This window comes from Hyperolius riggenbachi, chromosome 6 (assembly GCF_040937935.1).
Source record: "Hyperolius riggenbachi isolate aHypRig1 chromosome 6, aHypRig1.pri, whole genome shotgun sequence".
NCBI lineage: Eukaryota > Metazoa > Chordata > Amphibia > Anura > Hyperoliidae > Hyperolius > Hyperolius riggenbachi.
The window spans coordinates 218211841-218236113 of NC_090651.1; the positions used below are offsets into that span (position 1 = coordinate 218211841).

At 44.3% G+C, this 24273-nt stretch overlaps 1 protein-coding gene across 1 annotated transcript in view; it reads left to right on the forward strand.

Annotated features, from left to right (window-relative positions):
- The first annotated feature begins 6205 nt into the window (after positions 1-6205).
- Positions 6206-24273, forward strand: part of LOC137521317 (opioid-binding protein/cell adhesion molecule homolog) — an 838111-nt gene continuing 820043 nt past the window's right edge. The window contains exon 1 of the mRNA XM_068240426.1: positions 6206-6363. Coding sequence (XP_068096527.1) covers positions 6282-6363 — 82 coding nt within the window. The 5' untranslated portion in view covers positions 6206-6281. The remainder of the gene's footprint in view (positions 6364-24273) is intronic.

Sequence of the window (24273 nt, forward strand, 5' to 3'; positions counted from 1 at the left end):
ATTGCCAGTATGTGACAAACCTTGTTTGTTTTGTTATTAAAGAGCTGGGCATTTTGTGATATTCTACTGAACAGACTAATATTTGTGTTTTTGGAAGGTAATGCTAGTGTTTTTCTGAGGATGATGCTAGTGTATTTCTGTGATATGACCTCACATTATCATAAGGACATAAGCACATGTTTAGAGATGATTCTCCAATATAGTGCTTCTAGTTAAGATTTTTGAAAAAGAACAGGATAAAATTCCTCCCAGGTAATGTGCAAGACTGTTCAACAAAGCTTTGGCCTAGGGTGGCAATGACCCTGTTCTTTCACCACATTTATCTAACAGACTATGACTTGTTTGTGTTAGGAATTTATATGGTTCCCTACAGGTCGATGCACGTCCTATGCATTGATCTGTTAGATGGCAACTTTACCACCCAAAACCACCGGTGAGAGTCTGGGTAAAGATATTCGACAGCATAATCACCCCAATCCTGCTCTATAGCAGTGAGGTATGGGGCCCGGTCACCTACCCTGACCAATCAAAATGGGACTCCAGCCCAACAGAAATCTTCCATCTAGAGTTCTGCAAGTATCTTCTCCAAGTCTATCGCAGCACTTCGAACTCAGCTTGCCAGGCAGAGTCAGGCAGATTCCCACTATGGCCGACTATCCAGGAGAGGGTTCTATCATACTGGGCGCATATACAGAGCAGCAGCCCCAGCACTTACCACCATAAAGCCTCATTAAGCCAGGGGGCCGAGGCCATACCATGCGCTTTGAAACAAAGCGTCAGCAGCCAGCCCAGCCAAGACCACCAACACAGGCTGACAAAAGCCCAAATTAAGGGGACAATAGAAAGCTGCAAGGGCCGATATCTAGAGGAATGGAGAAGTGACATAAAGAAATCCCAGAAACTCTACCAATCACTGCAGAGAGTGTATAGAATGGCCCCGTATCTGGAGAGGCTACACCACCACAAAGACAGACAGACCTTGTGTAACGATCGGTGTCAGCACGCAGAGAGAATCTGATTATTGGTGATCTGCAGTATCACCAAGAATGCAGATATATACCTGATTATTGATGATCTGCAGAATCACCAATAATACAGATATATTGCTAAACTCTGGACACCTTTTGGTAAGTGAGTGTTTGGTGCAACAGTAGTACTTTGAGTAATGCACCTTCTGAGCAGGTGATAATATACAAGTAAAGAGACCCTGCTCTGAGAGCACAGGAACCTTCCAGCAGCCTGAGACTCCTCAAGGGGTGGAGTCAGGCTGAAGATAGGGAAGGCCAGAGAGTGAGTGACACCTGAAGGTGGCTGTCACTATCTGGTCTGGAGACTATCTCTTAATAGGAGAGATAGCTCTCGATCGGCAACACACTGACAGATAAGTACAAAGACAGAAGGCTGATTTGGTATCCAAGGCAAAGCCGGGTCTGGCAACGGAATATCAGATATGCGAGGTACTTAATCAGAAGACAGAGGAGTAGTCAGAAAAGCAATAAGTCATAACAGATATCAAACAATGCCTAGTCTGGGTGCGAGGTCCGTGGTCTCAGCACCCTGAAACTAGTCTGAAGAATAACACAGATGGTAATACAGTTCCCTAATCTGGGTGTGAGGTCCTTGGTCTCTACACCCTGGAACTAGTCTGAGCATAAACAGAATAACAGTTCAAGTAATCTGGCTAAGTATGAATTGCCAGGTCCACCTGGTTCAAACACACTGTAGGATCTGACTGAGGTCTGAGCGCTACCACGTAGTGATTGCACCGGCAGACAACTTGCAACCAGCCAGCAGAAACTATATATGGAGTAGTGCTCTCCAGCACCACCCCTAATTGCTCAACCAATAGTATCCTGCTCAGGAGTCAGCTGATCGGCGTGGTCAGCTGACTCTCCCTGCCTAGTATAAGAATTCTGCCTCTCAGAGCGCGCGCGTGTATTCCTAAGCCTGTGTGCACTAACAGACCCAGCCACACCAGACACACGCTGCCGCGTGCAAACTGCCGCGCTGGACGGGGAACCAGCCGCCTGACTGTTGTTGCATGCGGCGGCTTTTCCGCGTTCCGCCCTGCCACTAGACACACGCTTCTGCGTGCAAACCGCCGCGCTGGACGCGGAATCAGCCGCCTCCTCAGTAGCACACGCGACGGCTTTTCCGCGATCTCACACCTTGAGCCTGTACCATATGAGCGCCCACAACCTAGATATACAGACAGAGTGACACAGACAGACATGGAAGCCCCGGGGTCCTGGAGGATGAGGCCCACTTCCTACTACACTGCAGCAAATATACACCGTTGAGGACCGCCCACTTCCAAAGACTTTCTGCCCACATCCCAGATTTAACCTCCACAGATGAGGAAACTCTACATCCTACTGGGGAAGAGGAAAAAACTGTGCAAATAACAGCCCGATATATATCACTGCCTGCCACCAACTGTGAGGAACATGATACCACATGGACTGTATATTCCCTATACTCAACCTCCCTTATGGACTGTATATCTATACCCCCCTCCCCTATGGACTGTATATCTCATTCCCCCATACCATTCCTTACATCTTCCACACTCCTATGGACTGTATACCTATATCCCTACCTTATTACCACAATTACCCCCCCCCCCCCCATGTTAATGTTTTGTTTTCCTTTGGCAATACGTAATGTATTTGGTCCTCCCAATAAAGCATTTTGGATTGAAATGGAGAGCTGGCATGGGAATTGCTGCCATCCAGTGACAGTGCTAGGTATTGCAGAAAGTTCTCACTAGGGTTATATTATGGTCCTGGTGAGGAAAGGAATCAGGTTATTTCGGTGCTTAGCGCCAAAGCTGGGTGCCGCTATAGCACTAATGCTATAACACGCACCCAGCACAAGGGTATTTCTAAGTTCTGGCATTTGCCGGACCACAATTTACTTCTTCCTCCAAGTTGCTAAGACTTGGAGGGGGAATAGTATGTGTCACCAAGAATTTAAATGGCAGCAGAGAAAGCCGTCATTTGGCTCACCCTGCGCCCAACTCACTGGCGGAATTATAATACGTACGCCCTGTTGAGCCTATGGTGGGGGTTGTCCAGAGGTGTCAGTCTATATATTGGGGTGTCAGACAGTGTACAGTGTGGGGGTCAGGGGCATTGGTAGCCCCAAAGATCAGTGGCACGTGCCCTGAATCTATTCTGGGGGCCCTGGATGTCCCCCATGCAGAGTCAGGCAGTGGGCGGCAGTACTCACCTCTGGTCACTTGGTCTTCAGATGAAGCAGAAATCTTTTCTTCTGGGTATCTCCCCTTCTCCACCACAACACCTAGCATGCCCAATAGAGGCACCCAGCATGGCACCACACAGGGCATCTATGTGGGCATACTAGGTGCTGTGGTGTCATTCTGGGTGCTGTGATGCCTTTATGGGGGTATGCAGGGAGCTGTGGTTCTACTATGGGGGCATGCTGGGAGTTGTGGTACCTCATTGTGAGGACCGTGGAAGCATGGGGAGGGGCTCCATTATAAAGTCAGGGAATGCTATGGGGGGGATTGACAGACAACCTGGCAGCAGGCGAGCACACCCATCAGAAAGCCAGACCATCCAGCACAGAAGCCAGGTGACACTGCCTATTTATGTGATATGCTGCATTTTTTTTTTCTATTAATGGAGAGGGGGGCTTTATCCAACATTTTGCTGGGCAGGCCTACTTAGATCGCTGTTAAAGATAAACCGTGACCAAGAATTGAACTTCATCCCAATCAGATGATACCTACCCCCTTTTACATAAGAAATCTATTCCTTTTCACAAACGGATCATCAGGGGGCTCTGTATGGTTGATATTGTGGTGAAACCCCTCCCACAGGAAACTGTGAGGACTATGGTCCTGGCAGTTTCCTGTCTCTGAACCTCATTGCATTGTGGGAAGTAACAGCTCTTTGACTCTTTACAGCTGTTTCCAACGGCCAAAAAATCAAGCAGCATCTCCTGTCACTGACATCGCCTGCCTGCAGTAAAAATGTCACCATGTGATGTCAGAATGTAAATCATGGAGAGGAAAGCTTTTACAATGGGGAAACACTGACTAAATAATTTATACATAATTATTGTAAAAATGAAGCACTTTTTTATTACATTATTTTCACTGGAGTTCCTATTTAAAGAGACACTGAAGTCTCTTAATCCTTTTTTTATGACAAAATCCTGATTAACATCATAGCCCTACCTAAACTGCTGCATCCCCGCCGCTGTACACTATCTAAATCCCCCCCAAACTCGCCCTCCCTCTCCCCTGCAAAATCCACAACTTTCTTGGCCGTGGATTTTGCTGCTGTTGGAGGCAGAGCTATGAGCCGCAGCTCTGCCTCCATGCCCGTTTATTAGCGGCGGATCTCTGCCTCTCCCCCACCCCTCTCAGTGAAGAAAGACTGAGAGGGGCGGGGGAAAGGCAGCGATCCGGGCTGATAGACGCGCTGAGAGGCAGAGCTGCGGCTCATACCTCTGCCTCTCACGGAAGCGCTGCCTGGATTTCCCCCAGGGAGTTTGGGGGGATTTAGATAGTGTACAGCGGCGGGAATGTGGCTTTTTAGGTAGGACTAATATGTTAATCAGGATTTTGTTATAAAATGAGGATTTTTTATAGACTTCAGAGTCTCTTTAAGTTCATGTAAATGTGGCTCCACCCATGACCACACCCACATTCTGGTGCATGGCCACACCCATTTTTTTTTGGCTGGAGTGTCCAAAAGTGCCCCTAATCTCTTAGGATCCTAGTAGCAACGCCCCTGGTGGGAGTTGTCCAGAGATGGATTAAGATGTAATGGGGCCTTTGGAAAAATAGCAGATTTGGCCCCCCTTGTGGTCTTTTTGGTAAGGTGAAGTAGAGAAAGGTCAGATAAGATGGCTGGTGGGTCCCTTGACAACCACTAGACCAATACACCTGCCTAGGTGGTGGATGATCCTGCTCTGGAATTGCCAGTCTATATTGGGGTGTCAGGCAGTGAACAGTGTGTGGTAGGTGTCAAGCAATATATTGTGTGGTGGGGGTAGTCAGTATATATCAGTGTGTCAGCAGTGTACTGTGTATGTGTGTTGGGGGTGTTATGGTCACTATATATTGGGGTGTCAGGCAGTGTTCCATTTGTGTAGGTATGTTGGAGAAGGGGTCTAAATTAGGCATGCTAGGAATTGCAGTTTTCCGTTCCGCGGTAATTCCGCATACCGCCGATCCGAAATTCCGGTTCCGATTCATTCCGGCGGAATTTTGGAGCTGTTCCGCGGAATTCCGCTGAATTTTTTTTTTAAATCTCTCTCTCTCACTCTCCCCCCCCTTTTCCTCCCTCTTCCTCCCTGGAGGAGGAGGAGGAGGGGAGAGAGAGAGAGAGAGAGAGATTTTTTTGTGTTATCCCGGAAAATTCCACGGAAATAATAAAATTTCCGCGGAATTCCGTTTGAGAGGTTTACCAATTCCGTTCCGACTACCGGAATCGAAAATGACCTAATTCCGTCCGGAATCACGGAATTTACAATTCCGTGGAATTTAGCGAGCATCCCTAGTCTAAATCTCTATCACAGTGTCAAGCTGAGTACAGGGGGCTCGATTCACTAAAGTGTAATAACTGCCATGCGTAAACGTTAGCGCAGGAACAGCGTTACTGCATGATAAACAAAGGTTTGTGCGCGATAACGTGCGCTTTTCACGTGGATACACACACGCAAAGGCTAGCGCGCGAACATTGCGTGATAAGCGAAGGTTTGCGCGTGATCACGTGCGCTTTTCACGTACACGCACACACACACTTTACTGACACAGAAGTCTTTACCAAGCAGTCTTTCTGTGCTTGGACTGGGGTAGTAAGTGATGCATAAAGGGTGTCAGTTGTCTCGGGCTATAGCATACAGTATATAGCCAATACTTGGGGGCAATCAGTGTCTGTATGAGATGTGCATATATGAGAGCGTAGGTGTATGTGGATGGGGTGCAGAGCATTATATATGGGGGTGTCACTGCAGGTTGGGGTGATAATCAGTGCAGATGTGGGTGTCAGCGTATGGCGGGTGTTACGCTGTGTATCTTGTGATGCCAGTGAATGGCAGTGTCCGATGCAATGCATATAGGGCTGTCAGACGGTGTATATAGCGCTGTCAGTGTATGTTTGGGGGTGTCCCTCTCGCAGCACAGCCAATAGTCTAGTGGCGGCGGGGGAGGGGGAGCGCAGTGTGTCGCTGAGTGTTGCGGGTGTCACACAGCCCGGAGCCGCCGCCACCATCATCATCTGTCCCCTCAGTCTGCCGGTGTCATCATGCGGGGGGTCCAAATGTACCTGTACCGAACCCTGTGCTGGCTGACCGGACCGGTCCTCACCGCGCTGCTCTCCGTGCCAGGTACCGACTAGAACCTCTCTGTACTCTGCACCAGAACCGTACCCGAACCGATTCTCAAGCACAACTTGCTGATCTTTTACTGACGCAGAACCATTTCCCGTCCCCTAAAAAACCCAATCGCAGAAGCATTCAGACACTCTGTCTTTTCCTGAACAAGAATCAGATCCTGTCTAAGACCCGATCCTTCGTATACGAACCTTTCCACTCGCCCCTAGCATCGGATCAGTTCATACTCCACCAGGTCATCCTTCATCCTACTACCTTCTACAGTCAGTCACTTCCACCTGCATCTGGCCTTTCCATCAACTCATCCTGCGCTTCACCTGTTCATCTCCATCACCCCATCCTACTCATCACCTGCCCACCACCTCATCCTGCACCTGAGATGTCCATCATTCCCTCCTGCAGCTCATATATACACCACCTCATCCTGCACCTGAGATGTCCATCATTCCCTCCTGCAGCTCACATATACACCACCTCATCCTGCACCTGAACTGTCCATCATTCCCTCCTGCAGCTCACATATAAACCACCTCATCCGGCACCTGAGATGTCCTACACCCCATCCTGCACCTCATCATCCCATTCTGCACCTCATCTGACTACCACCTCATCCTGTACCTGAGATGTCCATCATTCCCTCCTGCGCATCACCTGTCCACCACCTCCTCCTGCTCCCTAGATGTCCATCATTCCCTCCTGCACCTCGCCTGTACACCACCTCATCCTGCACCTGAGATGTCCATCATTTCCTCCTGCACCTTACCTGTACACCACCTTATCTCGCAGCTCACTTGCCCATTCAACACCTGAGATATCAATTAACCCATGCTGCACTTCACCTTCTCATTAGCCCGTCTTCCATCTCATCTGTCCACCGCCACATTCTGCTCCTCACTTCTCCATCATTCTATCCTGCATTGCACTTGCACACCACCCCATCTGGCATGTCCTTTGTACATCATCTCATCCTGCATGTCACCTTTCTGTCTACCCATTCTCATCTTAACTCTCCATCATCCTATCTTGCCCTTCTCCTGTGCATTACCCTATTTACCACACCACTTGCCCATCATCCCATCCTCCATCTCACATACACCTAACTTGTCCATTTACCATTTCTGCACCTCACCTTTATCTCACCTAACCCTGTAACCTGTCTGTGTATTATCCCATTCTGTACTTGTGCATCATGGCATCCTGCATTCCAGCTGTCGATCACCGCATCCTGCACCTCACCTGTGTATTGCGTTTTCCTGCATCTCACATGTTTAACACTCTGTTCTGCACATCACTTGTCCATTACCTTATCCTACATTTCAACTGACAAACACCCCATCCTGCACCTCATTAATTCATAATTTCCTCCTGTACGTCTTCTGTCCATTACTCCATCTTGCTCTTCATACTTTGTCAGTCAGTCAACGTCTCACCTGCCCTGTCCTTCTGCAACCACTATCTCCATCACTCCATCCTGCTTCTGAACTGTTCAGCACACCATCCTGCACCATGATTCATGCCTTTCAGTATCTCATTTGTCTGTAATTCTGATATGTACCTCAGCCATTCGTCACTCCTTCCTGTATATACATGTACATGATCTCACCTGAAATGCACCTGTCCATCTTCTCACCCCATGGCTAAACTATCATCCCATCCAACACTCCCATCTGTCCTTTGTCCTTTTTATATCCTGCTTCCTTTCTGTCCCATGCATAGCCTGACCATCGAGTTTCGTCCAAATACCTTCTACTGTCCACAGTCTTCTCTTGCACTCCACTCGACCAAGATTCAGTCCTGCATATCATCGATCCATCATTTCATTTTGCGTGTCGCTTGTCTAGCTTCTTATTCTGCACTTCACCTATCCATCACACTATCCTTCAACTCACAAATCTGTCATCTTGCATTCCATCTCTATCCTCTTGTATTGCATTCCACCTCTCCATCCTTATATCTTGCACTACATCTGTTCATCCTCCCATACAGCAACCCATCTGTTCATCCACCCACTCTTTCCTCCACCTTTCCATCACCCCATCTTGCACCCTACCTGTCTTCCAACCCATCTTGCACCTCAGCTGTCCATCTTCCTAGCTATATCTGTCCTTGGCTTCTCATCCTCCTTAGAACCCCTCTATCTTGAGTTTCCTCCAGAGAAGCTGCATCCCCACTGTCCGATCTGATAACCTAAGACACCCCCAGATGGCTCTGTGTCTGCTTTTCTGCGTATCTCTGTAGCCTTCAGCTGTTCTTAACCCTGTAAGTTCTTTGTTTTGGGCATCTCTCTCACTCTTTGCTAACCCTTGCTCTTTAATGGTTAGGACTCTCAGCATTGGCCAACCCTTGCTCTGCCCCAGATATAGCTCTCTGTTTACATTAACCCTTGTTCTGCCCTCTGTTCATCTATCTGGCCTCATTAATCTTTGATTTCCTCTGACATATATTGTTCACATTAACCATTGCTGTGCCTTGATGGAACATTTATATCCTCATTAACCCTTGCTGAATTCTGGTACATTTGTCCCTGTATAATTCATGAATTTATACAGTATCTGGTACAATTCTGATTTGTTGCTTGTCAGTCATGCCACTTGGCAATTAGGCATATCACTTTGCCCTGATTAACTGTTGCACGGACATCTGGTACACTGCAGTATTAGTTTTTGCATCATCCTGTTACCGGTGATCACACTTCAACTACTACTTCTGAGTTTGCTTGCCTGTGCCTCATACCACTCATCTATTAGATGTGTGCCACTGTGTAATTATCTGTGTCTAATCAGCCTCTTCCTCTGCTACTTATCAGTCTGCTACCATTCCTTCTATCCATTTCCCTAATCTTTCCTCTTCCTGATAATCCATTTTATTCCTTTATGCCTCTAATCTTTTTTTGTGCCCTCCACTGGAGTGCAGTGTAGGCAAGATGTGAAGGGTATTTTGGGTGGGTAGGAGAAATCAAGCTTGGCAAAGTTTTCAATTTGTTTCATGAACTGTTGGATATTAAGTCCCTGCATACCTTTCACTGGCTGAACTGGTGTGACTGATGTTTAAATTGTGTATATGTATTGTATGCAATGAGCTATTAGTCAAGGAAGGCAACTGTTGACTTATCATTCTCAATTTCAACTATTATTATTGGCTGGATATGAATGGATCACTTTGATGAAATGTGAGATCCTGATTCATTTGTCTTCATTAATATACTAATGAGATACATAAACTGAAAGGGCCTAGATTGGCATACAATTTGTATGCCTTTATATAGCTTAGATATTGTCATAATTATATTGTACATATTAGCCTGCGTACGTAGAGATCTTGGTACGATAAGATGACATGTACCCCCATTTATGGAGGCAACTGTGGACACATAGACGTGCTTTACTGAGGTTCTACCAGGCAGAAAAATACTTGAGAGCATACCGGATCCTGCATTCCTGGCCTGGATGGACTAAAAAATGCTGCTAATAGATGACAAAAGATCACACTTCTTGCTGTGATCATGTATAATCGAATGGGTTCTTGACATATTAGATTATTAGTGTTTGTGCAATTGCAGTCACGTGTATGCACCTACAGGGATGAAAAAAAAGTTGGTTAAACTTTTGCTGTTGTCTCCACCCAACCCCTTTTTTTTACACCCACCCACCACAATTGAACATTAAAATCGGTATGCAATGAACCCTGCAGGTCCCCTTCTTACCTACACTTCAATAGCATGGCTCCTTAGACATCATTACCTCATGTGGCACCAGCATTGATCCTGGGGCTGTGGTGGTGATGGTGGTGGGGGGTCTCTTCAAGATCAAATCAGAAAGTCCTTTTGGACCTTCCAAATACCACTCAAATTGGCAGGTTTTTTTTTTACTCTGTTTAAAGTTCTCTAGCCAACGGGCCCCCAGTAAATCATGCCTGTACTCTGTATATATACACAAACTCTGCACAAACTCTGCATACTGTTTCTAACTCTTTTGCTATTTGTTAGTTTGGACAGTGTAGTCTATTCACAGATTGATATGGATTTTGCAGCACAAGGTACTTAAGTGTGTGGTTTATATGAATTTCATTAACTTTAGAAAATGTGAAACATGTCTGAAGTCATTAGCTAAGATGCAGCACAAGTGATAGCCTCTACACAACTGGACTATACATGCGTATGTGTTGGGTCTTTGTTCATGAACTACACTTGGGCATGATATGGGCATTGCAGCCACTTTATTTTTCATAGAACGTAAACATTATGGTTCTCCTGCTGGTAAGAGTTCATTGTACAGCTACAACCCAATCTTCCTATCATCCAGTTCTCATGGTAATTAGGGGTTTTGAATTTACCGTATCTGTTATTTTACCACTACATTATAATTTAAAGGTATCAGAAGGAGATTTACTTGTGACAGTAGATTGATCTGGAAGGTTAGGAGAAAGCTCTGAGTAGCTGTAGTCATCTATTACAAGAGATGAGTGGGGACTTTATGGGAAAAGAATTCTGTGGAGGTTCCAGCAGGGGAAATAAGATATAGGCAAGAGCTCTGATTAATCTCTAAGAGAGCACAAACGCAAGTAATGTTTGTTCTGAAAATGTTTTTGGAACCATAAACTGCACACATAAGTAAGTTTTCTGGCAGATTAGGTGTGGGAGTAATCTTATACATCACTGTGTGCCGAGAAGCCTGAAAGCATAGTATTGAATGGACAACAACTACTACAAATCAGTAGCATTTTCCTGCTGTTTCACATTTCCATAGACGTAAATTTCATTTTCCATTTTTTTTCATCTGTCTTGCTATGGTAGTCACTTTGTGATTTAACATGATTAAAAATGAAGTTTCCATTTCAATTATTAGCTAACTGTAAATGTATAAATTTACCAGAAAGGTTACATTTGAGTTTAGCAGCTGTGGGTTTAATTCAGGTGCAGGTGTTATAAAAGTTGCTTCAAGCAAGTACAGTATTACTCTGTGTCCCTGCATTGCTTACAGTTTAATGGCTAACACGATGGCCTGAGAGTGGCATATTGATAAGTAATTTCTATTATGTTTGCTGAGGTTTTTTCAGTACCATGCATCAGTTGTGTCCTACTGCTTTACTATTACCAGATCAGTTTCTGATCTTTTTTTCGATGCTATAAAAAAAAATAAAAATCAGAATCCCCTAGCCATTTGTCCCTTATACAGGCTGGTACTGCCAGAACGGCTGAGCCAGCATGTATGGCATACATGTCAAACTCCGGCCCGCGTGCCAAATCTGTCCCTCAGAGCCATTAAATTTGGCCCCTAAGTGGCTTCCCTACTTTCCATTATGTTTAGCCCACTCTAGACCACCAGGGAAGCTATACTGGAGGTGAAGCCCTAGAACACCAGGGAAACCATTAGGGGAAGGTGGGAAAGCACTAAACACCAGGGAACTGTATAGGGGAGGGTGGGCCACTAGACACAAGGGAACTGTATAGAGGCGAAAGGAGGTCCAAAAGACACCAGGGATTTGTATAGGGAAGGGAGGGGGCTATTAGACACCAGGGAAATATATAAGGAAGGTGACCAGTAGACATTGAGGTTGGCCCACAACTAGGTCCCAGTGTTCAATTTCAGCCCACTTTGTATTTGAGCTTGACACCCCTGATGTATGGGTCTCTGCAGCCTAATCAGTACCAGCCCACATAGTCATTGACATGGGAGTGCTTGGCGGCAAGAGGAGGGGAGGAATATTCTCCCTTTGGCAAAGCAGCCTTGTGAATGTCAAGGGGGGGGGGGGGGGGGGCTTATTGTGGATTCTGGAAACCCCACTGATCTGACAAATGAGAATCTTCTTAAGGAATAATTCTGATCCCAGATCAGTGGACCATTTGAGAGCTTCAGGGGGTAGATTTAAATATGTTTTCCCTAAGCTTCCCTTTCACTATTGTGACAATTATGCAGTGGGGTGGATCATGACAGAAGTTCTTTATGGTTAGGACTTTTGTTATTCTTGTTTAAACAATGATTCTCATAATCAGCAATTTCTGCTGAGAGCAAATATCTGCAAATGTCCCAGATTTGTGGAAATAATGGACATCAGCATCAGCTGGCAATTGTCCGTTATATCTATTACAGGGTCTGGTGAATGTGATTTCAAATAAATGATCTCTCTGGGCCTTTCATTATCCATTTACTGCAATGTCCATGCACTAAGCTGATTCTGTATCCTGAACCAGTCCTAAACTAGCAATCACTGTGGAATCTTATCAACATCTGTGAATTAGGATGACCTTCCGAAACAATTTAGTTAAACTATATTCATTCAGGATGGCCCTCATGCTGCACAAGTATTGGAAAACCTAGACATTAGTTGCTTAGTTGGATGTCCAAATGCATGGATTTCATAAGTGGCAAAATAAAAACTGGTTAAGTTTCCATGACCCACATTGACAGCTGGTCTCTCACCAGAGAAGGACATGCCATAGAATTGTTGGAGGTGATGAGCTACTAGTTGATGTGGCTTACAGATGAGTCGTTTCAGTTTAGTTTAGATTCAAGGTAGCATTTTATCTTCCTAGTCAGTCTGCCCCCTTCATGTGGCTTTTTAGGAAGCCAGACTTGAAAAACTGGAAGTGGAAAAAACAAGTGGCTTGTGATGTAAAGCCAAGTCCAAGAAGTTTAAAAAATATATCAATTGGAAAAGAAAAAAGGCTGAGAATAAGACTACTCCATTAGGAGTTGGACTTGTCAAAAACCTGTCACATCTTTTCTTCCTATTGTAAATGACAGCTATATGGGGGAAAAACTCTGGAACAAATTGTGTCTTAGATGTATGTGTTAAAAATACAATTCTGGGATTTATAAAATGGGGAATAAAATCAAAAGATGCCTAGTACACTACTCCCTCTGTATAAATCACTTGTGATGCTACGTCTGGAGTACAGTATACAGTTTTGGGCACAACACTCTAGGAAGGACATTGATGTTCTAGAACAGGTACAAAGACAGGCAGCTAATGAAATCAGAGGGATTAAAGGCCTCACTTAGCAAGAAAGGTGTGAAGGTGGCCATACATCAGGCGACTTGGCGGCTGATTGACCCTCTTTCTCCATTATTATAATCAGATTGGATAAATATTGGTGCCACCAAGAGCATGCCCCATCAACCATGCGACCAATTTAGTACCCCCGTGCAGTGTACTTTACCTGTCCATGTCAGTTGCTGGCTTCGGGCTCCATCCGCAATCCGCATTCATGCTCCCTATGTGATAGCCAGCGTAACATGGGGCGGACAGATAGCGGATGCGGCATCATAAAGCTGGTTCGTGAGAGATTTCATGCTGAAATTGATCGGGAATTAGCCTGTGGTGTACAGTCAGGCAACAAATCTCTCTCTGATCAGATTTAATCAGTAAGAGATCTGTCTCTTGGTTGATCTGCTACATCGTCTGATTTATGGGCTCCTTAAAGGGCAACTGAAGTGAGAAGAGTATGGAGGCTACCATGTTTATTTCCTTTTAACTATTTCAGCCCGCGGGTATTTTTCACCTTATGAACGAGAGGAATTTTCACATTTCAGCGCTCCTCCCATTCACTTCCCAATAACTTTATCACTACTTATTACAACAAAATACCTTGTTTTTTTCCACCACCAATTAAGCTTTCTTTGGGTGGTACATTATGCTAAGAATTATTTTATTCTAAATGCATTATAATGGGAATAAGGAAAAAATGGAAAAAGCCATTTTTTTCAGTTTTCAGCCATTACAGTTTTAAAATAATTCATGCTACCATAATTAAAATCCACACATTTTATTTGACCATTTGTCCTGGTTATTGCAACATTACAATTATATCCTTAGTATAATGTATGGTGACAATATTTCATTTGGAAATAAAGGTGCATTTTTTCAGTTTTACATCCATCACTAATTTTTAGCCCATTATTTAATAATTATATGCCCTTTTGACATAGATATTATTTTTTTCCCCCCCTAAAGTCAGTAGGTGTATTTTACTATTTGGCCACTAGATGTTCCCGCTGAGCAACATTCTATGTAGCGTACAAGTACGCTACATAGGATGCAATGTGTTGTTACATTGTAACTAGGGAAGTGACACAGGATTCGATTGGAAGCCTACGATCACAGCTTCGGTGGGGAGAATAATGAATGGGAACATTGTTCCCATTCATAAATTTAACCTCCCTGGCGGTAAGCCCGACCTCTGGTCTACGCGCGCAGGAGGATTTCTCAGGCCCTGCTGGGCCGATTTGCATATTTTTTTTTGTTCATGCAGCTAGCACTTTGCTAGCTGCGTGTACATCCTGATCGCCGCCGCTCCACGCTGATTCGCCGCCCCCCCCCCGACCCCTTGCGCAGCCTGGCCTATCAGCGCCAGGCAGCACTGAGGGGTGGACCGGGACTCCCGATGACGTCACGACGTCGATGACTATCATCGCCATGGCAACGGGGGAAGCCAAATGGGTAATCCCATTCTGAACGGCATTTCCTGTTTGCGCTGATTGCCGGAGGCGATCGGAGGGGGTGGGGGGATGCTGCTGCACAGCGGCTATCATGTAGCTAGTGCTAGGCTAGCTACATGATTTTAAAAAAAAAATTTAAGTCCTGCGCTGCCCCCTGGCAGCTTTAATAGACCGCCAGGGAGGTTTATGATCAGGTGGCGGAAACTGGCAGAAATTGCGGTGGGAGATCGCGTCACTCTATGTAAGATTAAAAATTGTTTTTGATCAAAAACAGTGTTTATTCCCAGCGGTAATGTACGGATTGGCACAGGGGACTTTTGTCTCCTGCAGCCAATCTCCTCCTGCTCCTGGTAACAGCGCGATCGCGGGCATCTGCCCCACAGGATCACCTGCACAGCCCCCCAAACTGGAGGGACGTGACTAGCGCGTGCCTGCGGCTCTAGCATTTGCCGCTGCGGACGTGAAGCTCATGTCCACGCAGCATCAATGGTTAAACAATACCTGTTGCCTGGCAGCCCTGCTGATCTGTTTGGCTGCAGAAGTGTCTGAATAATACCAGAAACAAGCATGCAGCTAATCTGTCAGATCTGACAATGTCAGAAACACTAGGGGCTCGATTCACAAAGCGGTGCTAACAGTTAGCACGCTGGTGAAAAGCCCTTTATCACGCCTAAACTCAGTTTAGGCATGATAAGTTTAGGTGTGATAAGTTTAGGTGTGATAAGTTTAGGCATGATAAGTTTAAGCACCAACTGCGTTAGCACCGCAGTGCACAGCTGTTTAAAAGTTCTGCGCTAGCAAAGTCTGGTGTACTTTGCATAGAGTTTAATGGCGCTGCTTTGCGTGTGGGACTTTGCACGCTATCTACACTTATCTAAACTTAGCATGCCTAAACTTATCACACCTAAACTTATCACACCTAAACTGGCTTTTCACCAGCATGGTGCAATGGTTATCATGCCTAAAGTCTCTAACTGGGTTAGCACCGCTTTGTGAATCGAGCCCATAGCACCGCTTTGTGAATCGAGCCCTATGGGCTCGATTCACAAAGCGGTGCTATCCTAGTTAGAGACTTTAGGCGTGATAACCATTTTTATCATGCCTAAACTCAGTTTAGGCATGATAAGTTTAGGCATGATAAGTTTAGGCATGATACGTTTAGATAAGTTTAGATCGCATGCAAAGTCCCGCACGCAAAGCAGCGCCATTAAACTCTATGCAAAGTGCACCAGACTTTGCTAGCGCAAAACTTTTGATCAGCTGTGCACTGCGGTGCTAACCCAGTTGGTGCTTAAACTTATCACGCCTAAAAACTTATCACACCTAAACTTATCACGCCTAAACTTATCACACCTAAACTTATCACACCTAAACTTATCATGCCTAAACAGAGTTTAGGCATGATAAAGGGCTTTTCACCAGGGTGCTAACTGATAGCACCGCTTTGTGAATCAGGCCCTATGGCTGAAAACATTAGAGGCAGAGGGTCAGCAGGGCTGCCAGACGCTGGTATTGCTTAAAAGGAAATAAACATGGCAGCCTCCATGTACCTCTCTCTTCAGTTGCAAATTATCTTTGCATTGATCTGTTAGACGGAGATCTGACAGGAACATTGCGGTCACCCAGTGACAGTTCCAAGTATTGCAGCAAATATATCCTGGTTCTCACTAGGCTAATTAGGTTGTGTTGAGCATGGTTTGCATGTAGCAGCTGTAGGCATGCAGCCAAATTCTGCTGTACTCACTCTGGACTGATTATTCTCCTGGTGAGTCTGATTTGCATGCATTCTCTGATTGGTTGTTGCTTACATAAGTCTCTTCCTGTTTTGAGTTCCTGTGGTATCTTCTAACTGCCAGGGTTTGCTCTTATCTGAACTCCTGTCGTTACCTCCTCTGACATTCTGACAACTCCTTTGGACTATCTCCCGTGTATGACCTCTGGCTTGCTATCGAAATCGGGTTTGCTTATCTCTGCATGACAGTCATCTGATATCAGGTATTAATTCCAGGACTCTGTCTCTGTTTGGCTTTCAGGTTCTTAACTGGTTTCCATGGTCTTAGCATTTTATATCTTGCACACCTAAAGGATACATGAAGTGAACTCAACTAAAAGGATACAGGAAGTGAACGAAATGTCTGCAGATTTACTTACCTGCAGCTTCTTCCAGCCCTTAGAAACCTATGTGTCCTTTGCCGCATCTCTGCTGTCAGCCAGGGGCGTTGCTAGGATCCTAAGAGAGCTGGGGCACTTTTAGGCATTCCAGCCAGAAATGGGTGTGGTCACGCACCAGAATGTGGGTGTGGTCATTGGTGGAGCCAAATTTACATGAACTTAACAGCCGTCTAAGTAGGCCTGCCCAGCAAAATGTTGGATGAAGGCCCCTCTCCATTAACCTCCTTGCCGGTTATCATGAGCTCAGCTCGGCCAATCAGTGCCAGGCAGCGCTGAGGGGTGGATCTGGATTCCCTGTGACATCCCGATGACATCATCCCGCCCCGTCGTCATGGCGACCGGGGAAGCCCTGCAGGAAATCCCGTTCTGAATGGGATTTCATACTTACTCTGATCGCCGAAGGCGATCGGAGTGGGTGGGGGGATGCCGCTGCTCAGCGGCTATCATGTATCGAGCCCTGGGCTCGCTACATGATTTAAAATTTTTTTTTAAAAAGTTCTGCGCTGCCTCCTTGCCGGCAGGAATTAGACCGGCAAGGAGGTTAATACAAAAATGCAGCATATCACATAGATAGGCAGTGTCACTTAAGCATAAGAGTTAGTCACCTGGCTTCTGTGCTGGTTGGTCTGGCTTTCTGCTGGGCGGGCTGGCCTGCTGCCACGTTATCTGGCCGTTACCCAATAGCATTCCCTAACCTTCTAGTGGACACCCTCCCATGCCCCCCTTTGAGGCACCACAACTCCCAGCATGACCCCATAGACCAACCACAGCCCCCTGCATGCCCCCATAAAGGCATAACAGTTCCCAGCATGGCACCACAGCACCCAGTATGCCCATATAGAAGCACCACAGCACCCATCATACCCCTAATTGATGCACCACAGCTCCCAGCATGCCCGCCATTGAGGCACCACAGCTGACTCTGCCTGGGGGACATCCGGGGCGCCCCTGAATAGATCCGGGGCACGTGCCACTGATCTTTGGGGCTAGTAACACCCAGCCCCTCTCCTGGGGTCCCCTCCATAGTGGACATGACCTGGCCAGGTTGGTGGCTTCTGGACATGAGCAAGTGCATGTGCTGCTCGCAGTTGTGCTCCTATGCGTTCTGCGCAGGGGCAGTGACAGGACCGCGGGCAGCGTGTGTGTGCACTTGTGCATACGTAGAAGCCACCAACCCCAGGTGAGTGGCTGAGAGCGGAGCTGCAGCGAGGGACATACAGTAGCAAGAAAAAGTATGTGAACCTTTTTGAATTATATGGATTTCTGCACAAATTGGTCATAAAATGTGATTTGATCTTCATCTAAGTCACAACAATAGACAATCACAATCTGCTTAAACTAATAACATACAAATAATTAAATGTTTCCATGTTTTTATTGAACACACCACACCATGTAAACATTCACAGTGCAGGTAGAAAAATTATGTGAACCCTTGGAATTAATAACTAGTTCAACCTCCTTTGGCAGCAATAACTTCAACCAAACGTTTCCTGTAGTTGCTGATCAGATGTGCATAATGGTCAGTAATTCTTGACCATTCCTCTTTACAGAACTGTTTCAGTTCAGCAATATTCTTGGGATGTCTGGTGTAAATTGCTTTCTTGAGGTCATGCCACAGCATCTCAATCGAGTGGACGTCAGGAGTCTGACTGGGCCACTACAGAAGGCATATTTTCTTCTGTTTAAGCCATTATGTTGTTGATTTACTTCTATGCTTTGGGTCATTGCCCTGTTGCAACACCCATCTTCTGCTGAGCTTCAGCTGCTGAACAGATGGCCTGAAGTTCTCCTGCAAAATGTCTTGATAAACTTTGGCATTCATTTTTCTTTCGATGATAATCCATCCAGGCCCTGACACAGCAAAGCAGCCCCAAACCATGTTTCCCCCACCACCATACTTCATAGTTGGGATGAGGTTTTGATGTTGGTGTGCTGTTCCTCTTTTTCTCCGCACATAGGCCTCAATTCACTAAGCTTTATCAAACACTTAAAGGGAACCTAAACTGAGAGGGATATGGATTCTTCCTTTTAAACAATAACAGTTGCTTGGCAGCGATGCTGAACTCTTTAGCTGCAGTAGTGGCTGAATCGCATACCTGAAACAAGCATGCAGCTAATCCAGTCTGACGTCAAAGCACCTGATCTGCATGCTTGTTCAGGGGCTGTGGCTGAAAGTATTAGAGACACAGGATCAGCAGGAGAGGCAGGTAACTGGTATTATTTTAAAAGGAAAAATCCATATCCTTCTCAGTTTAGGTTCCCTTTAACCCTCCTGGCGGTCTATTAAAAACCGCCAGGGGGCAGCGCAGCAGTTTTTTTTTTTTTTTTAAATCATGTAGCGAGCCTAGGGCTTCTATAATAGGGAAAACACAGTATGTATGTATATATACAACATAGTAGCAGAAAAAGGGGATAGCACAGACAGTGTGTGAAGCTCTGTTACCCCGATTGGATGTGGTGAAATCCTGCCACACTGCATTCTCTGGACAGGGCAGAACAGGACAGGTGAGAATGCTTTGGAGCTGCTGCAATGAAGACTAGAGATCAGCACTGGAGAGGAGTCACCTGACAGGCGAGTATCATATTTTTCGGACTATAAGACGCTCCTGACCATAAGACGCATATAGGTTTAGAGGACAAACACCAGGGGAAAAAAATATAAACTAACCTGATTTCTCCATGATGAAGGGGCATCTTGTGGATTATGCCCCCCTTGTACCTCTTGTGCCTCCCTGTGTCCTCCTCTGTCCCCCTTGTGTCCTCCTGTATCCCCAATGTGTACGCCTCTGTCCTCTATTCCCCTCTGTGTACTCCTCTGCATGTGCACAGTACAGGTAGTCCCCGGCATTGCGGCTGGTTGGAGGTTCGTATTGGCAGGCGTTCAAAGGGGGAGAAAAAGTGAGTCTTATAGTCCAAAAAATACAGTGTATTATGTTTGTTTTCTGGATCCTCCGCTGACACCAGGATATTAGGGGGCATCAACTAAATTTTTAAGAGGAATTTTCATTGGGAGTGAATGGGGGATGAATGCTGCCTTGTGTGTGTGTGTGTGTGTGTGTGTGTGTGTGTTTGTTTGTTTGTTTGTTTTGTTTTTTGGGGGTGAAAATGCTGCCTAATATTTTGCTTTATTTGGTGTTGAATTTGATAAATTGTGTGTTTTTTGGTTTGGATATTGATCAGTCACAAAGTTAAAGTTACATAGGGGTTATTCTTACTATTATTGATTTATAAAGCGCCAACATATTCCGTGGCGCTGTACAAAGTAAGAAACAAACATGGGGTACATAATACAGACAATGGTGTAAACTAATATACAAGATACATAATTAGTGACAAAATACAAATAATGATACAGCATACAAAATACAGAAGTGGTAATGACAGTGATAAAAATAACATGATGAATAAAATGTAGAATGATTTCCAAGACACAAAATGGGGAGAGAGCCCTGCCCTTGCGAGTTTACAATCTAAAGGGGTTGGATATTCCCCTATGTAACTTAACTCAAAACACAGATCTTAATCTTAAAAGGCATTCACGCAGAGAGAAAAGTAAAAAGTTCTGGAATGGCAGTCATAGGGCTTGATTCACAAAGCTGCGCTGCTCACGCAGAGAGAAAAGTAAAAAGTTCTGAAATGGCAGTCATAGGGCTTGATTCACAAAGCTGCACTGCTGATGCAGAGGGAAAAGTAAAATGTTCTGTCTTGGCAGTCATAGGGCTTGATTTACAAAGCTGCGCTGCTCATGCAAAGGGAGAAGTAAAAAGTAATGGAATGGCAGTCATAGGCAGGGCCGGGCCGAGGTAGAGGCGAGAGAGGCTCTACCCTCGGCGCAGTGTAGGAGGGGGCGCACAATTCACTCAGCTTTCATTCCACTATTGTGTTTGAAGCAGAGAAATAAGAAAAAGGGATACATGGCAGAGACTACAAGCCAGATAACTAGAGATTAAGGTGATGGGGGCCCTGGGGCGCCTCTTACTCTAAACGCAATCAGTGTGTGACGGCTGGAGTGGGAGGGATGGGGGGGCGCACTTTGGGGTGTCAGCCTTCGGCGCTGGGGACCTTGTCCCGGCTCTGCCCATTTATACTAAATACTCCCCCATTTATTCTTAATACTCCCCCATTTATACCATTTATACTAAATACTTCCCCATTTATACTAAATACTCCCCCATTTATACTTAATGCTCCTGCATTTATATTCAATACGCCTCCATTTATACTAAATATTCCCCCCTTATACTAAATACTCCCCCATTTATACAAAATACTCCCCCATTTATACTAAATACTTGCCCATTTATACTTAATACTCCCCCATTTATACTTAATACTCCCCCACAAAATACTCAGCCATTTATACAAAATACTCCCCCATTTATACTTAATTCTCCCCCATTTATACTTAATTCTCCCCCATTTATACTTAATACTCCCCCATTTATACTAAATACTCCCCCATTTATACTAAATATTCCCCATTTATACTAAGTACTCCTTATACTAAATACTCCCCCATTTATACTAAATAATCCCCCATTTATACTAAATACTCCCCCATTTGTACTAAGTACTCCCTATTTATACTAAGTACTCCCCCTTTATACAAAATACTTCCCCATTTATACTAAATACTCCCCCATTTATACTAAATACTCCCCCATATATACTAAATACTCCCCCATATATACTAAATACTCCCCCATATATACTAAATACTCCCCCATTTATACTAAATACTTCCCCATTTCCTCCCGTGTTTACATAAATATAAACAAATAATAAACACTTGGCTCTGTTTCTATTTTTAGAACACACTAACTCTGTATCTCCATCTTGTGGCCAAAAAGTAAAACCACATCCAAATACCCTATTATACACCTTCCCATAGAAAAATGAAATACATTTTCATTATTATTAAAAACCCTTGGAGGTCAAGTAGTTAATACTCCTCCATTTATACTAAATTTTCCCCCATTTATACTAAATACTCCCTCATTTATACTAAATACTCCCTCATTTAAACTAAATACTTCCCCATTTATACTAAATACTTCCCTATGTATACTAAATACTCCCCCATTTATACTTAATACTCCCCCATTTATACTAAATACTCCCCCATTTATACTAAATACTCCCCACTTTATACAAAGTACTCCCCCTTTATACAAAGTACTCCCCCTTTATACTAAATACTCCCCCATGTATACTTAATACTTTCCCATTTATACTAAATACTCCTCTTATACTAAATACACCCCCATTTATACTAAATACTCCCCACTTTATACAACGTACTCCCCCTTTATACAAAATACTCCCCCATTTATACTAAATACTTCCCCATGTATACTTAATACTTCCCCATTTATACTAAATACTCCCTCATTTATACTAAATACTCCCTCATTTATACTAAATACTCCCTCATTTATACTAAATACTCCCCCATGTATACTAAATACTCCCCTATTTATACTAAATACTCCCCCATTTATACTAAGTACTCCTTATACTAAATACTCCCCCATTTATACTAAGTACTCCTTATACTAAATACTCCCCCATTTATACTAAATACTGCCCCATTTATACTTAATACTCCCCCATTTATACTAAGTACTCCCCCTTTATACAAAATACTCCCCCATTTATACTAAATACTTGCCCATTTATACTAAATACTCCCCCATTTATACTAAATATTCCCCCATTTATACTAAGTACTCCTTATACTAAATACTCCCCCATTTATACTAAATACTCCCCCATATATACTAAATACTCCCCCATATATACTAAATACTCCCCCATTTATACTAAATACTTCCCCATTTCCTCCCGTGTTTACATAAATATAAACAAATAATAAACACTTGGCTCTGTTTCTATTTTTAGAACACACTAACTCTGTATCTCCATCTTGTGGCCAAAAAGTAAAACCACATCCAAATACCCTATTATACACCTTCCCATAGAAAAATGAAATACATTTTCATTATTATTAAAAACCCTTGGAGGTCAAGTGGTTAATACTCCTCCATTTATACTAAATTCTCCCCCATGTATACTAAATACTCCCCCATTTATACTAAATACTCCCTCATTTATACTAAATACTTCCCCATTTATACTAAATACTTCCCCATTTATACTAAATACTTCCCTATTTATACTAAATACTTCCCCATTTATACTAAATACTTCCCTATTTATACTTAATACTCCCCCATTTATACTTAATACTCCCCCATTTATACTTAAAGAGAATCTGTATTGTTAAAATCGCACAAAAGTAAACATACCAGTGCGTTAGGGGACATCTCCTATTACCCTCTGTCACAATTTCGCCACTCCTCGCCGCATTAAAAGTGGTTAAAAACAGTTTTAAAAAGTTTGTTTATAAACAAACAAAATGGCCACCAAAACAGGAAGTAGATTATGTACAGTATGTCCACACATAGAAAATACATCCATACACAAGCAGGCTGTATACAGCCATTCTTTTGAATCTCAAGAGATCATTTGTGTGTTTCTTTCCCCCTGCAGCTCTTATCCACTGAAGTGTCAGGCTATTTCTTCCTGCAGAGTGCAGACAGCTGTGCCTGTATGTAATTCCTCAGTATGTGAAAGCCCAGCCAGCTCAGAGGAGGATTTATCCAGCTTGTAAAAGATAATAGAACAGAGAGAAGCTGCACTAATCTAAATATCACACAGGCAGTGTGCAGAGAAGGGCCTGGAAGTGGCAGTTCATAGCAGAACCACAACACTGAAGAACTTGGCAGCCTTCCAGACTCAGGCCTGACAAGTCTGACAAGAGAGAGATAAGTTGATTTATTACAGAGATGGTGATAGTAGAGCGTGCTGCAGTAAGCCAGAACACATTAGAATAGCTTTTGGAACTTGTAGGATGATAAAAAACAGGATGCAATTTTTGTTACGGAGTCTCTTTAATACACCTCCATTTATACTAAATACTCCCCCTTGTACTAAATATTCACCCATTTATATTTAATATTCCCCCATTTATACTAAATACTCCCCCATGTATACTTAATACTCCCCCATGTACAGGGCCAGGCCGAGGTAGATGCGAGAGAGGCTCCAGCCTCAGGGCGCAGTGCACAATTCACTCAGCTTTCATTCCACTATTGTGTTTGAAGCAGAGAAATAAGAAAAAGGGATACATGGCAGAGACTGCAAGCCAGATAACTAGAGATTAAGGTGTTGGGGGCCCTGGGGCGCCTAAGTCTAATAGCAATCAGTGTGTGACGACTGGATTGGGAGG